Source organism: Parambassis ranga, chromosome 2 (assembly GCF_900634625.1).
Source record: "Parambassis ranga chromosome 2, fParRan2.1, whole genome shotgun sequence".
NCBI classification, from domain to species: Eukaryota; Metazoa; Chordata; class Actinopteri; family Ambassidae; genus Parambassis; species Parambassis ranga.
Window position 1 is genome coordinate 29641812 of NC_041023.1, and position 16036 is coordinate 29657847.

Genomic DNA, 16036 nt, shown 5'->3' on the forward strand with positions numbered 1-16036 from the left:
TTTGTCTGACCCATGGTCGAAAAAATGTTCCCCACTCACTGTGTTTACATTTGTTAATGCCACACACATGCACCAAAAATTGTACAAACAACAAACACACCCTCATGCAGATACATGGTTTAACCATATATTTACGACTCTGGTCCATCTGCACATTGCTTCCTGTCTGTCAGAAGGTTATAAAACTAATTGAACACAGCTGTGGTGGTGGTGGTGAGAGTAAGTTGTGTGTTGGTGTGCATGTGTGTGTTGAACTTCTCCATCATGATGGGGGGGTTCGGGGATGTGTCACACAAAGGTTCCAAAATAAACTTGCAAGATTAGAATACATGAAAATAGGTTTGTTGGGGAGGCCTAACACTGGATTATATAAGCGTCAGTGCTTCCTACTGTATACAGTATCAGAACAACTAAAACACCTAGAGAGAGATCCAGAATGGCTATAAAAGAACATTAATCTAAAAGACCCTCAAAAATGGACTACTATTTTAACTGTAAAGTAATAGTAATAGGAAATGTGAGAAAGACATATAAGCCTCCTACAAGATTCAGAGTGATCGGCAGAGAGAGTGGGTGATGGGCACAGATTGAGAAGATGAAAACAGCTGTCCTCCTTCAGTCGTGTTTACTCTTACTGACTCATACTGTATACCTGCTCTGTCAATGCATTATTAAGTGAGAAATCAGAGGGTAGCTACACAGTGAAAACAACTGAAAACAAATGTTATTTCTCCATAACAGATGTGCTATAAGCCACAACTTTTACATGTCACATTAAAACCCTAATACTATAATACAAATCAATTCTGTGAAACAGCAATAGAATAGTACAGCATGTGAGAAATGTGCCAAAATCATTCTTAGAAAGAAAGAGTCAAAGACAGAGTGACAGATGTTACACAGCCTCAGTTGGATTAGTGTCCTCCTCTCACTAATGCCACTAATACACTGGCACACATCTGCAGACTGACACACACGCAAACTCTGCCGCACACTTGTCTAGGGCAAAGTTCCAAATTGAAGATCAGTCATAATGTCACTTGAACCAGGAAATACCAAGAAAGTTTTAGGATCATGTGGACCAAAAGTAACAACAGCATTAAAAAATTCTACATTTTTCACTGAAGGCAACTTCATTTTCTTAATAAAGACCTCCAGTCAGTCAAAGCTCTGTCAAAAGAAGGTTCTCCAGCAGACTTTGAGTAACTGTCGTCATGCAGTCACAGTGGCTGACTGGAAAACAACTCCTTTTTGCTGATAAATTCAAGTTTGTGGATTTGGACACCTGCATTGAATTGAGTGTGCCATTCCATTCGTGAAAGACACACCACCGCTTCTGGTTTGCATTTTTGTGGGGATGGATTCATCCTACAGCACGACAGTGAGCCCAAACGCACCTCAAAGCCATAAAACAATCGCTTGGAGACCAAAGGAAACAAAGGATCGCTTACTGTTACGGACTTTCCTCTACAATCATCTGACGTTTAACACCACTGACCATTTAAGAGGACGCATAAAGACTGAGACAGGAAGCTCTTTGCAAGCAGTTCATGCTGTGATATGAGGGGTTTTCCAGAAAGTTGTGGACATGATGGATGTAAATTTAAATTTATGAATTCTCTGGAACAGCAAAACACTATCTAAAGTCAGGCAACCCAAAGAGCTCACAGTTTCTGAATCCTCCTTATGCAAAAATAATTTTTTACCCACGAAAGTGCAGCACTCTGCCTTTATCTGTGACATCTCAAGTGGCCTCCTTCAAAATAAATGAAATGCGCCACTTTCTTGAGGTTTCAAAGAACATTATAATCAACAACTGAGTATGAACAATCAAGAGTAACGGATGCTCAAAGGAGGTGTCATGCAAGGAGAAACATTTCCTTTTTTCCCCTCCAACATCTTGTAGTTTTCCTTTATAAACCCGCAAAACCTTCACAGACTCATGTGAGAATCAGTGTGTGGCTGAGCGGTAATATGTTGTAAAGTACCGTACTCACCAGGTTGGAGTTGGTGGCATTTGAATCATCCTCAGGGAAGGGGATGTAGACAGCTAAGGCCACACAGTTGGCGAAAATGGTCATCAGGATGATGATCTCAAATGGTCTGAACAGACAGTTAAGGAACACAAACAAACGCTACAGAGATATACAGGTCAACATCATATTCAGGGTAATTGGTTGCCCCTGGTTTTTGGGTTTTTAAACTATCAATCTATACACCTTGAGTACAGGGGGGGTTCTAAAAGATTCACAAAAACCTTGACTTTAAAACATAAACTCTGTCTTTATATCAGTCATGTTACTTCAACAAAGACGTATTTTTAAACAAGTTAATACATTCTTACATAAGCAGAGGTATATATACACTAAGCAGAGTGCACACAAGAAGAGAGATCAAAGCTGTTAGGGTTAGGGTTTGCCTTTTCGTTAACAAAGGGGAGGGGGGATTTGAGAGACAGTGTGTGCCCAAATATGGGTGCGGCAAGGAGCAGGCCTGTCGCGTGGAAGATGGGATGTGGACGGGGAAAGAGTGAGAGCAAGATGGAATGAGAGAGAGGAGAGACACAGAGGGTTTTTATTTGGAACGGTCCTTGAGAGGGGACTGACCTCATTATTTTGGGCCTCAGAGAGAGAGAGAGACAGAGAGAGAGAGAGAGAAAGGGAGGGAATGTGAAGGAGAGATAGAGGTCTGGTTTTCATCAACACAATTACAAACTGCCACTGCTGTCACCTCCTCTCCACCTTTCCTTGCCCTCACTCCTCTCTCTCTTCTATTCTTTTCTTCCTTCCTTACATTTCTCACCTCTTGTCTTTGTTCTCCTGTGGCTGCATATCAAATTAGTCTAGATCTCACAGTATAATATAAACAGCAATGTACTGATGAGCTGTTGACATTAAACAAAGTGCATCAACATTCATCCATAAAGGGAGGTTTTATAATTTGATGAGTTATTTGAAAGTTATCTTTAGGCACCAAACTTAGCTATCATGGTAAACCATGACAAACAACACATGTGAAAGTGTCAGTTTGGTGCTTAAATTTAAAACATCTACTGTTATTTATTCAGTTTAGGGCCACAAACTTCCAGATATCCATCACTATTACATCTGTGACAGATGTGAAAAATAAATCAACAGCATGTTTTAATTCCATCCACACCACAATGCCCTGGATAATCTCTAATTCTGGCCTATAATATCAGAGTGAGTTGTCAGATATAATGAAATTATGCAGCAAGGTTTCTAACATGTTTGATTGACAGGACAGAAATGAAAAAGTCTCCGGATAAATAATTAAAGTTTAACTTCAAATATCTTATATTATTTATAGTGATACTATTAGACTCGCTGTGTGTGGGCCTGCTAGAAAAAGAGCCATTAAAGCTTTAACTACCATTAAGGCTCTGTAGATAGAAAAAGTAAGCAAGAGAGGGAGGAAAAATCTTTAGATTTTCATGGTGGAGCTAATATTTTGTTTATGTTTAGATTAGTGATTGACCCTTGAACATTGTCAGCCACAAGATCATGCAGCTCATGTAGCCTGCGACAAAAAAAAGCATCAAAGTAAATTACTCACACTTGTATCGAGGGCTCATTAAACTCACTTCAGACATGTGGGGACTGTGACTCATTTTGGTTTCCTGACCCATAATTTAAAAAAAAAACCCCTTGAGGTCTGCTTCTATCAACACGATAATAAATCTACTGTCTGCTGAGTGCAAAACCGCACAAAGAAGAAATTGTGGAGGTCTGAACAAAAGAATCAAACCAAGTCTATTAGAATGAGGCACATTCATTAACAACAATATCATAAATCTTAAAGGTAAACCAGTACCAGAAGTAAAACTAGCATCCAGGTAGCTAGCTTAGAGCTTATATAATAAAGTACCAAACTGCAACCTTCTAAAGGCATTAAGCATTCTAACAAGCGAGCTGTGTATGTTTAGGACAAACTGTTACACCCAGAGTGCATCCACACACACACACACACACACAGCAGCACATGCAGCTCAAATAAACACATGATGCAGCTCACAATAATACAGATAATCTCTTATCTTGAAAAACCCCAATAACAAACCTGGGATATACTGATATTATCTGCCAGAGCCAGCTTAACACTCTGTAGTGTTATGCTAAGAGAATCTTTATCTGTTTTCCTGGTTGGCTTGGAAATGCATACAAATAGTGTGATCCCTGATCCAGTAGAGTATAAACGCTACACAGAAAATGTGTGTGTGATTGTGTAGATGCACTCAAAATTACCACTTAGAGTGATTTCCTATAGACAATGTGGTAGTTAGACATAAACGCGACACAGCTCTCACCTTGTCTCCCGCACTGACCTGGCTGTGTGCAGGTAATGCTTAAATGTTATAATTACACAGCATGTGAGAGTACTGCATGTCTTTTATTGTCTGCGTGTCAGTATGTGTGTGTGTTCTTCAAGAGTGTTAATGTGTGTTCTCTAATCTGCGCGTTTGTGTGTGAGCTTACACAGGCCCCATCGACCTGTTGAGAGCAGTTGCTGTTGTCATGGTAACAGAGGAGGAAAAGAGGAAGATTTTGGTCTGCTATCTCTAGAGACTGAGGTACTAGCAGAGCACAGGACACACAAAGGCCTACACACACACATATGAGCCCTATAGAATATAAACAAAATATGCATTCACTGTATAAACACATGCCCACTCTGCACTCGTGAGTGATGGTTAAGCAGACTAACGGGCAACAAGCATCTGATGGGTAATGGTGGTTTTAGCTTTAACACTTTTTCTTTTCTGTCTTCTTTCCCTTACTTATCTCATTCATATTTCTGTCACTCTTTCTTTTTCTCTTCTACTTCCTACCCTCTAAAACTGTTCAAATTAATGATTCTGGGAATTGTGGGTAATGATCCTTATGGGTGAGACTATTTGAGTGACACTGTAGTTTACAGTACAGTATTTATATGAGCGCTGATACTGGTAAATACACAAAATTTTGGTTTAACAAGGTGTAATTTAAATATATTAATTAATTATTAATTTAATTAATATTATTATTTTAAACATGATACCCCCAATCCTTACTCATTATTTGGCCTCCCCCACCATGTAAGTTTCCTTGTGTATCCTTCCCATCATCCCCTCAATCCCTCCCATCTCAGCCACTCCGCTCCATTATCTCTCCTAGTGATGTTCATATCCTGCCCACATCCCTGCCTTTCTAATTTCCCTGTCCCCTCTTCTTCCTCCCCTTCTGTCCCTTTTAGGGAGAAGCATGACTGTGCTCTTGCTGAGCTGATGTTCATGTGGACCTGCACCTATTATTGATTATCTTGACTGTGACACTGACCATTTCAGTCGCCTATTCTATTGCAACCCTGAGGGAGGACCTAGCCATTACAATGGGGAGCTTAAAAAGAAACACAAAAAGAGGAGAGGAAGGGAAGAAAGGAAGACAAGGAGGAATAAGGGATTTGGGTGGAAAGAGGGAGTGACAGATAATAAATGTTGTTTGAGAACTTAGGGAGCAAAGGAGGAATAGAGGAATGGCTGAACCTGGGGAGAGCGACTGAATGCAGTAAGAAAGAGTCAAGGGAGGAAGATATGCTGTGGAGAGGTGTGAAGGAGGGATGAAAATGACACAATTTGTTTTATCCTCCTGTGAGAAAACAGGGAAAAAAGAATGGAAGATGAAAGGGGAGAGCAGAGAAGAAAAGAGGGAGAAGGGCAGACAGAGGAAGGGGAGAGGGGATTAAGACGACCGAGTGAAGAGTGGGAAATCACACTTATTGAGAGCTAGAGGACAGAGGAGAGATTGATTAAAGCCCCATACGGATGGGATTAACATTACTGGGGGAGGTGGGAAGGAAAATATTCCCTGTACTTCACAGCAATTTAATGCATCATTCCAGGATGCAAATTTAAATTTTTGGAAATGACAGGATATTGCATGAACATTTATTGAAGTTTGTCCATAACAATGCTTTGAAATCATATCAGAGTAGTTCAGTTTTGGACTGAGCTCTGGAAACAGGAGATCGGTTATTGTTTTGACTAAAAATGGTGTTGGTGAGATGAAAAGGACAGACTGTTAAATGTAGTAGGATACTTCCACTCGACGATGCTAATGCAGGCCCTGCGGATGGGGTTCTTGAGTGTGAGACAAAGTAGGGCCCTTGGCGGCCTTGTTGCTGTCGTTGTGGTCGGTTTCTTGGGTTTGGAGCTATAGTGTTGTCTCTTTCTTTGTGTGGAGCTGGCCGTAGAGATGGGCCCGCCTCCTCCCGAACCAAGCCCCGCCCCTCCACCCGACGCGGCGTTGCCCATCATCTTCGCCTGCCGTGCAGCGTCGATGGCTGCTTGCCAGCTCAGGGCCGCCCCTGGCGTGGGGATGTGCTCCGGAGCCAGGCCAACCACGCCCACACCGTGATTGACCCCGCCCCCTCCTCCACCATGGTCGCTGTGGCTTACTCCGCCACTGTGCTCATTGGTCAGGCCAACGGGTGGAGGCCGAGGAAGAGTGGGAGGGGGTGAGTAGTCGGAGCCTGGAGAGGAGAAAGAGAAGAAGAAAAACAGAAATTAGGAAACCACACAGGTTTGGGTCATACAGGCTTTTACAGTGATTTATTTTCCATGTTTCACAACTTAACTTCAAAACGTTTAAGAGCAGAATAGATCAATCCCCAAAAGAGGTAAATTCTGTAATGTGTAGTCTATGACCATCTCTTTTTACTGTTAAATGTTGTTGGACTTTATCTTATATAACTCTCTCTCACTTCAAGAGTGAGAGACTCCACATTTACTGTGTGGAGGGCAAATGCCATGCATTCCAGTCAGACCATTTCTAACTTCTATTACTGCAGACTAGGGCTGAACGATCTATCGTTTTAGACCGAAAATTGTGATCTCAGACGACGGGATTTTGAGATCGTCAAAGCCACGGTTTTTTGCACTGCTCCTAACTGAAGCAGGTTTTGTTTTGTCAAATGCTATGGCTGAAAACGAAAAGAAAACGGAGGAACTGGTCCCTAAAATGAATTCCACCTTTATGTTCGGTACTGTTTTTGCCGGCAGCAGTTAGACCTGTGTCTGTGTGTGAGTGCGACGTGTGTCGCAGTGGAAGGGCCGCGTGTATACGAATGTATTATAATGCTACGAGCACATACGAGCCCACCTCTCTGAACATTACCAGCTCGTTATATTCAGGTTCACTGCTGTTGTGCCGTCAGCATCTCTTCTACACGTGTGTGTGTGTGTGTGTGTGTGTGTGTGTGTGTGCGTGTGGGAGGGCCACGTGTGTACATCAGATGCAGACAGAGGCAACAGCTAATGACGTCACCAAAACAATAACGCAGGCATTTGATGAAGAGGCTCCATATGAGGACTCTAGTAAACGGTGGACAGAGGTGACAGCAGCAGCTCCGTTTTTCATTAGATATGGTTCCCATTAAAGTTTGATCACATTGAACTTTAACTTCAGTCTGTTTAAATGACTGTTGAATAATACTTTACAGAATTACATTAGTCTTCTTTTTAACCTATTTGAAATAAAACTTTATGCACTTTATGAAACATGCAAATTAGTGTCAATGTAAAAACAAATCGTGATAAAACCGTGATCGTGATTTTATCATTAAAAAATTGTGATATAAAATTTTTGCCATATTGCCCACCCCTAGGTGTGATGCAAGTTTCTGTGATCTTTGCAAATGCTCATGTGCACTAAAACTTGATTTGAAAAAAATCGTGGATGAAATCAAAATCGCAATATTTGCCCAAAAAATCGCAATTCAATTTATTCTTAAAATCATTTCACCCTACTGCAGACAACAACAAAAGACATAATAGTGGAATAAAAGATTAAAAAAAAAAGAATGCAAGAAAGAAATTAGAGTTAGAATTACAATAATCTCTATGAGATTACATAGTTTCACTCATACAGATGGAAGGAATAAGACTGAGAGGGATTATCCATACTGTATGCTTAGCCAGATTAAAGACAGTTATAATATCCTCTCAGCCTGCCTCCCTTCTGAACATCTGAGAAAGGATTCCACACATATTCACACCCTGTGCTGGATTACACATACGCCACTTCCAGGATGATGACAATACATATACATTAGGCCAACGATTAACTGGATGTGCCATCATTTGCTAGCCCTAGTAGCCCCCAAGTGGAAATAGAAACCTAAATCCTGGCAGGGCAGCTGTATTTGGAATAATGTATAAAATATGCTGTCAAAATTACATTTCAACAAAATGTAGCTCCCAAAGTTCTCAAATTCACAAGTTGCCATACGGTGCAAATCTTTGAGGAGAAAGGGAATACAAAACTTTAAAGAACCCCCTGCAAAGTAAATCCAACCTGCGCTGGTAACAAAGATAAGGAGACAGAGACGGAAGTAAATGTGAGAGTGATGTGCAGGATTTAGAGGGAGGAGGAGAGAGGCAGACTTATCCTGTACGCTCCATACTATTACAGGGTATTTACAGTATCTGCTGAAAGAAATCCCCTTCCTCTCTTAACTCTACAAGTTCTTTCTTATGCACTTACACTTTCTATCAGATCATCAAAAGTTCAACCCATATTACATGGGGCCATGCTAAACCAGGAACACATACTAGTGCCTCACAATGTATCGCATCATATGCAACGATACAGTAACAATACAGAGGTGTTATAGCAGGAAAATATACAAAGATGAGGGACTAACTGCAATTTAAACGTGGACAATTTGCTTTAGTATGGCAGGAAAGGTACAGGTGGTGCTATTACCTTTAACAATGTCATGAATATGTGACAGTGAGCCAGAAAAAAAGCTGTTGAAGGCAACTGAGGAACCAATCATTTTCATATTTACACCTGTGCTTTTTGTTCTGTAACACTCTGTAGAAAAGGCCTTACAAGAAGAATAGCTTCCGTCAGTGTATTGTTATTTTAATCATTGAGTTATTTACTTTTATTTGTAGGTTTAAATTGTACTCTATTGTCTGAAAGACCAGTCTCAAAGCTTTTTTGTATCAGCATTGTATAAGGTAGCGCATTATGAAAGTACAAGAACCTACGTTATGCACTTACGTAAAGTAAAAAAACAAAAATGCGACTAGCCAACCTTTGTTTTTAGCCGTTAGCAGCTAGCTAGCTTAGTCACAAGGACATTATGCTGCACTTCAAAGGCAAACATGTGATAAGACAAACACGTACTTAGTGAGTTGTAACACCACATAATGTGTAAACGAGTTAACAGAATTTGGGGGAGTCTTACCTCGATTTCCGCAGACCTAGTTAGCAAACATTGCACCAAACAGCTAACAAATAGCCTGTCCGCCAAGAAGCTAACACTTTAGCTAGCTGTCTCCTACTCTTAGGGTTATATCACACTTACTACTTTACTACTCTTTTACACTACATAAATGAAGTACTAACAATATTCTTTTTTTCATACTGATTATATTTAAGGTATTTTGTGGCTCTGGACTAGCTGAACAGTCCAAGTGGTGCCTGCTCCTCACCTGTCAGCTGACTGAAAGTCAGTGCACTTTGACCTTTGAGGACATCCTTTTTTAAACAAATGTCCCATTTTAAATGTGATAACTTTCTAAACTCTTATTTCAGCGTATCCTCTAATTTCTTTTATTTATCTTGTTGATTTTGTTGAGCATTCCTGCTGTAATATTTGTTTGTTCTGAATAAATATTGCTTTTATTACAGCACAAATAAAACTGCAATGCCTTAAGGCATAAGACTCATCTTAAAACAAATGCAATAACTAAACAACGGCACCAAGATATGTTTATTAAAATTTAAATTATTTATGTAAATATTTAGGAGCTTTGTTTTCCCTTTGAATAAAGCAATAGTGCCCAAGGAGGCATTTTTACATTCACCAGAGGTGAAGTCACTTCAGATGCAGCTGTGCCTCATGGGAAATGCCACTGTGGTTTTTAAGTTTGGAGCATATCCTATATCTCATTAAAATCATACACTGTTTATTCTCCTCTCTGGGACTGAATGAAGTCTTTTTTATGTTTAAAAAAAATCCTATACTTTTATCAACTATTCAAGCCTGAAAACAGACATTTTGAGTCTGTCACAGATGAGTCTTTATACTGGAATATATCTTCCTCTTCCTTTCACCACTGACTCCAGCTTCCTGCCTGCTGTTGCACATCATCATTTCTCTTTCGCTCACCATCTCACACATACACAAACGCACACTCACACTTAATCACTTTCAGCATATTGTACTGCTGCGTGATCAGTTTATCTCGCACTGCCTGGCCCTCTCGCAGGGTGTACCCCGCTGAGATAGTGTGTGTTACTAAGTATGCATGTGTGTGTGTGTGTGTTTGTGCGGATTAGAGAAGGGTAAAACTTTAATAATACAGAGCCCACTAATCTTTGTGTCTGACCGCGTGTCTCTGTGTGTCTGTGCCATTGGATGTGTGTTTGTGTGTTGCCTGCACGGCAGACTGCGCGTGTGTTCATGTGACCGACTATAATTCCATTAGCAGCTCTTTATATGGAAGGAAGCAATGCAGCATTCCATGGAAACATTCAGGCTGAAGCGGGAAAGGGAGGAGAAGCAGAAGATGAGAGGAAGGACAAAGAAGAGGGATGAGGATGAAGGGAGGGAGGGAGGAAAATATTGTTTGAATTTGCATTACTTTTGCTTCGGGAGGTCTGAATATTATCAGATCTCACAAGAGTGTTTAGACCAAACTAACATTTTAGTGTTGGAGTATTCAGAAAATACATGTCTTGTAAAAACGTGTCCAATTTTTACTTTTGACACAAATGGGTAAAGATCTGTGCTCACGTTTCTCCCATTAGAATCAGTATGATTGTGTTTGTGGAAATGTGGCTAATGTGGCCATACAAAAAATTTAAAATGTAAAAAATTGTAAAAACATGCCAGCTACTCCATTAGGTTAGAACCTGATAAAATGATTCACTGTGAAGCAAAGGGCCACACTAAATATTTTATCAGACTTTATACATCTGTCCATGCACAGTCAGCATTTACTCCAACTGCACTTGAAGTGAACCTATCCGAGGTGAACTTCAGTGTGAACTGAACTGCAGACTGTAATGAGCTGTGATACAAACTGAAGTCGGTGGAGCTGTTATCTGCTTAATGATAAAGACCGTGCAGCAGACAGATGCTATCGCTGCAACTCTAAGCACTCTGCTGCAAAATGTCATCGCTCCACTACATGTGTACACAAATTCAGATTTACACTACAAATAAAGCTTCCAAAGTCTTGTATTATTCTGCTCCTTTAATTGGCCTTTACCAGATAACGACCAAAGATGCGGACCAATCACATTATCCCACCCCTGAATCAGCCTCTCACATCATCTCCTCTGTATGCCCTTGTTTCTATTTTTTTCCTCCTTTCCTCCATCTGCTTTTCCTCCTCCTCCGCTCATTCCAACAGGGATCTATTTGAGTGGACAGTGAAGATGTAATTATCAGTCAATTAACTGATGATGACACCTGATCAGACACTAATTAACGTGGGAACACACACACATGCAGACATACACACACACAAACATACTTTACAGCATCTCTGAGCGGCCCTCCTTTTTTTCTGGTCCACTCTGGTCTTTATAAAAGATGACCTCCTTTTTTGTCCTCCTCCCCTCTAATTCTGCACCTTCTTTATCCTCCTCTTCCTCATCATCATTGCTAAACACTTCTCCCCCTCTTCCTTTACATCTCCTCATCTTCCTCCTCCCTCCAGCCGTTCCTACATTCCCATTAACAGTCTTCTTCCTTTCCCTCTTTTCTGCCTAATCTATACAGCTGTCACTCCCTCCATTGACTCTCCAGCACCAGACAAGTTCATTTTCAGTCGTGCACCCTTCCTCCGGCCTCCATTAATCTACCCCCTCCTCCTCATCTCTCCATTTTTCTCTCTTTCTTTCCTGCCTTGCTGCTTCTCACTCTTTCTCCCATCACTTCCCTCTCTGTCACTTTCAAATAGCTGACAATTATTCTCTCTCACACCCATCTGTATAGCCGAGAGGAGCGGCCAGTCCATCACCACTGTGACCAACAAGACCGCCGTTAGACTGGAGGAGGTTTTATTTTTGTCATGAAGATTGTCGCTACTTCTAAGCTTTTCAAGGTTCGTATGACATCCCATCAGGCTCAACCTTCATTATCATTGTCATCATAAAGACCAGTTGTAAGCCTAATACTATTTTTATCCAATTTATGTGTCATTCTTTCAGTCACACTGACACACAAATGCAGAGAGTATATTCAACATGAAGAGGCTTGTGAGCATGTGCACTTTACACTGTTACCTGTGTGTGTATGTGTGTGTGTGCATACACAAGTGTGTCTCATTTCTCTCTCTCTCTGTCCATATGTGCCCATTATCTGGCCGAGTAAGCACTGCACCACACGGACACACCTGCTACCTTCAATGCACACATGAAGCTCACACACGTTCAGACAAACACACACACACCTGCTCCTGCTGGAAAGACAAGCCACACACACACACACACACACACCTGCTCCCCTCTGACACCACCACGATTACTGCATGAGTTGACACACACAAGCCCTTGCAGCATGAATTGAACATGCATGTAATTTACAAGGCAAATATGTAAGTGCACCGAACACACACCTCTGCCTGTTATAATCGTGGTCCCATTTTGCACTGTCAACAAAAAGAGAACCACCTTTTTTTGTTATAAATGAGTTAATTCAAACAACAGGTACATGCAGCCTCTTTGGTCTTGTAGCATTTTCATTGCAGTGAACACTGGATATAAAAAGCCTATTGTATATGGATTTATTCATTAAACTGTGACAAACCTTCAAAAGCGAAGTGGAGAGGAAAGAGTGTGTTTATGTGTTTGCACTCCACACATGAGATACACATGACAGCAAAATGCCAAGGGAATATACATGGTTATGAATTATGCACTCATGCTCTGTATTCAGCGGCACATTGTTCACTGTCATCTGGACTTTTTTAGTTTATTATCACTCAGCCAGGCCCTTCAACTGTCACTCATGGTTCTGAGGCACTGATTGCTTGTTGTCTTTTGTACTAGGAGGTCAGAGAGGACTGTATGTCTTTGAAACATGTGGATATTAAATAAGAAAATCATGTATCACATTAAAATTAAGTACAGTTTATTTCTAGGATTCAACATGCAAAAATCCCCTAATGTTCTACAGTAGCTTCAGGAAATTAATCAAAGTGGCTCACAGGGGCTGGGAAATGTATTTTATAAAATGTCATTTATCCCTTTTTAAGTGACAGTTGTTGTAACAATGACATATTATAAAAATCCTCAGAGGGCTAACTTTAAGCTAAAGATAAAGCTGCATTGGTTTTAAGCTGTTTAATACTTTGGAAGTCAAATCAGCCCCTTGGCTGGCTAGTTGAAAAGTCTGAGCCAAATCCAACAAGGTCTTATTTTTTTTCACGACCCAGTGAAGAGTGAATATTTGTCTCTAATGACTTCCTGCTACATGAAAAAAAACATTAATCAGAACAAAATATGGATTTAAATCTTGAAATAATGTTAAAACTCAATTAGGTCATCAGGCTTTAAAATGCATTATTAAGTCCCTCCTGGAGTCAAATGGTTCAGTACATGCCAGATATAATAAGGAACTGCTTTCCATGACATAATCAAATAATCAGCTTCTACCTAGTCCTGTTTCCATATTCACACTGACAAGTACCTGTAGTGCAGGTGTGCTTATAATGATCAGAAAGAAACCACCACAAATTAATGTTACATATTGGAAGAGTCTAAATTGAGACAACAAGCCTAGCACCAAACTTCACTAATGAACTCATTGTTGCTGCTGTATGTCTTTTGTACAGAAACTGAAGTACATAGTATTTTAGAACAAATTGCTAGGAGAAAAAGATCATAGATCACAGCACTTTGGATCTGTCACCATCTATGTGATATACCTTTTTTTTTCTTTAAAAACACAAATGCAGGAAATGTATCAAAATACATGATGAGATGCAGCAAATGAAGCTGCTTCATTTTGATTTATGACAAATCTATTGCCAGCAACAGCACCAGCATCCCATTAGCAGCAAAGAATGAATGTGGGGGTGAAGGACGTGAGAGACACCAAAGAAGAAGAAGAAGAAGGAAAGTCAGAGTGAGCATGAGGAGGAGGACACAAGAGGAAAAGGTGATGCATGTAGAAGAGGAGGAGAAGCAAGAGGCTTGCTCACACTGCGCCTTCATGCCGACCTCACATACACACATATTCACGCACACAGTGCAGGCAGCAGATATTAATAACTCCTTATTAATATTCATCTGCAGTGGAGGGATGTGAGGCCAGAGTAACCCAGATACGTACCATCGCTCTACCTGTCTCTCTCTCTGTCTCTCGCGCTCGCTCTCTCTCTCTTTCGCCTTCATGCGTTGCTCCTTACATGTGATCTATAAGATCTCGGCCTGTCTTACACATTTAGCTCCGCATTTATCCAATTTGCTTATTTTTCTGCACATTGAGGACATCCTGACACCCCTGCTGTGGGAAAGGAAGGTCAAACCCACAAATATCTACACTCCAAACTCCCCTCACTTTATTTTAAAACAAGTTTAAAGAAGTTGCAGGGTCTGTACATTCACATTAATTTCCACCTTCTCTTCTTTCCTCCATAGCTCCTGTTCAGTCTATTTTGCCTTTTCTTTCCACACTCACTCTCCTGCTCTCCAAATCTGCCCTTTATATTAATAAAGGGCAGAATGGGCCCCGAAATTGTATCACATATGCCACTCAGACATGCTTTCATCCAAAGTGCCTTCCGGTATAAAGTAATTGCATACGTTTCGTGGTCCCACTGAATGGAAATCCTACCCTTGACAAGGTCATCCAAAACCAAGTGAGCTTCACATGACCACCTGTACGATGCAGAACAAAGCAGTGCCACCTAATGTGTTCCAGTTGTCTTAACACTTTACTGTGTCTGTGTCACATAGATAGTGCTTTTACTGTGAATTATAGTCTATAGTCTATAGCCAACTCTTTTTTTGTTGTTGCTGCCTTACTTGATATTTGAACCACCACAGAATGAGAATAAAGGAAGCAACAGTTGCCACTGCATGTACACATAAAGTGCTTTACATCATCTCTGCAGCTGCAGCGGGGCACATCTGCACCTCTAGACATAGGACTTATATAAATACAAAAGAAGATTCCAAAGCTTGAAGCAGGCTCACTGGATTTGCTGAGACGTCCTTGACGACATTTTGCTGCTCCTCCAAACAACCTTATCTGTTCTGATTGATGCAGAACTGAGCAGAAAAACACCTTCAAGAAACTCGGTCATGTTCATTTGCCTCACTTCATGTTTTTGAATGACAAATGACCTGCTTGACTGAATCAACATAAATAAGACAATAGGTTTTTAACACAGATTATATTACACCAGGGCCTCCGTCTCATAGAACCATGTGTCAAAATAAACAAATGTATAAACAAATAAATTAATGAATAAGCTATGAAATGCAACACCAAATAAGTTTTTAATTGTTTGTTATCTGTGGTACTGAAAAGAAGTAAATACTGTTAAAAATCGAAATGTAAACAAATGAAAAGTTTATTTAGAATGTGTAAAGCCTATGTCTTGCTTTCTGTCTCCATTCTCTCTACAGAAAATCATGAATATTATAAATATAATTTGTTAATTTCTGGTTCGATGGTTGCATTTGTATTGATTCTACAGCCAGGCTTTGGGATTATCGCCAGCCAGAACCCAAACACTGATGGATGCCTGCTTTGGCTGCTAGTGCTGCCATTTTGGCAGCAAACCAAGCCATCATTTGCCGGCTCGCTTGCTCACTTCCTCACCTTCTCCTGTCATCATGTAAATATACACCTTTTGACAGTAAAATATGCAAAATCTCCCTGTTTATCTGGGCCATTTTTATATAAATAAAGGATAAGAATAGGATACACACAGCCAGAAGTGCTGTAATTATCAATTAATTAGCTAATTACCTCAAATTTAAAGAAACTATTCTGTCATATTCTG

General features: G+C 40.4%; 1 protein-coding gene across 6 annotated transcripts in view; it reads right to left on the reverse strand.

Moving 5' to 3' along the window:
* Window positions 1-16036, reverse strand: part of cacna1c (calcium channel, voltage-dependent, L type, alpha 1C subunit) — a 143857-nt gene that overhangs the window by 91657 nt on the left and 36164 nt on the right. For all 6 annotated transcript variants that reach the window (XM_028429799.1, XM_028429785.1, XM_028429777.1 and 3 more), the window contains exons 2-3: window positions 6096-6528; window positions 1998-2103 (exon numbers count right to left, since the gene is read on the reverse strand). In XM_028429799.1, the coding sequence (XP_028285600.1) occupies window positions 1998-2103; window positions 6096-6528 (539 nt within the window). The remainder of the gene's footprint in view (window positions 1-1997; window positions 2104-6095; window positions 6529-16036) is intronic.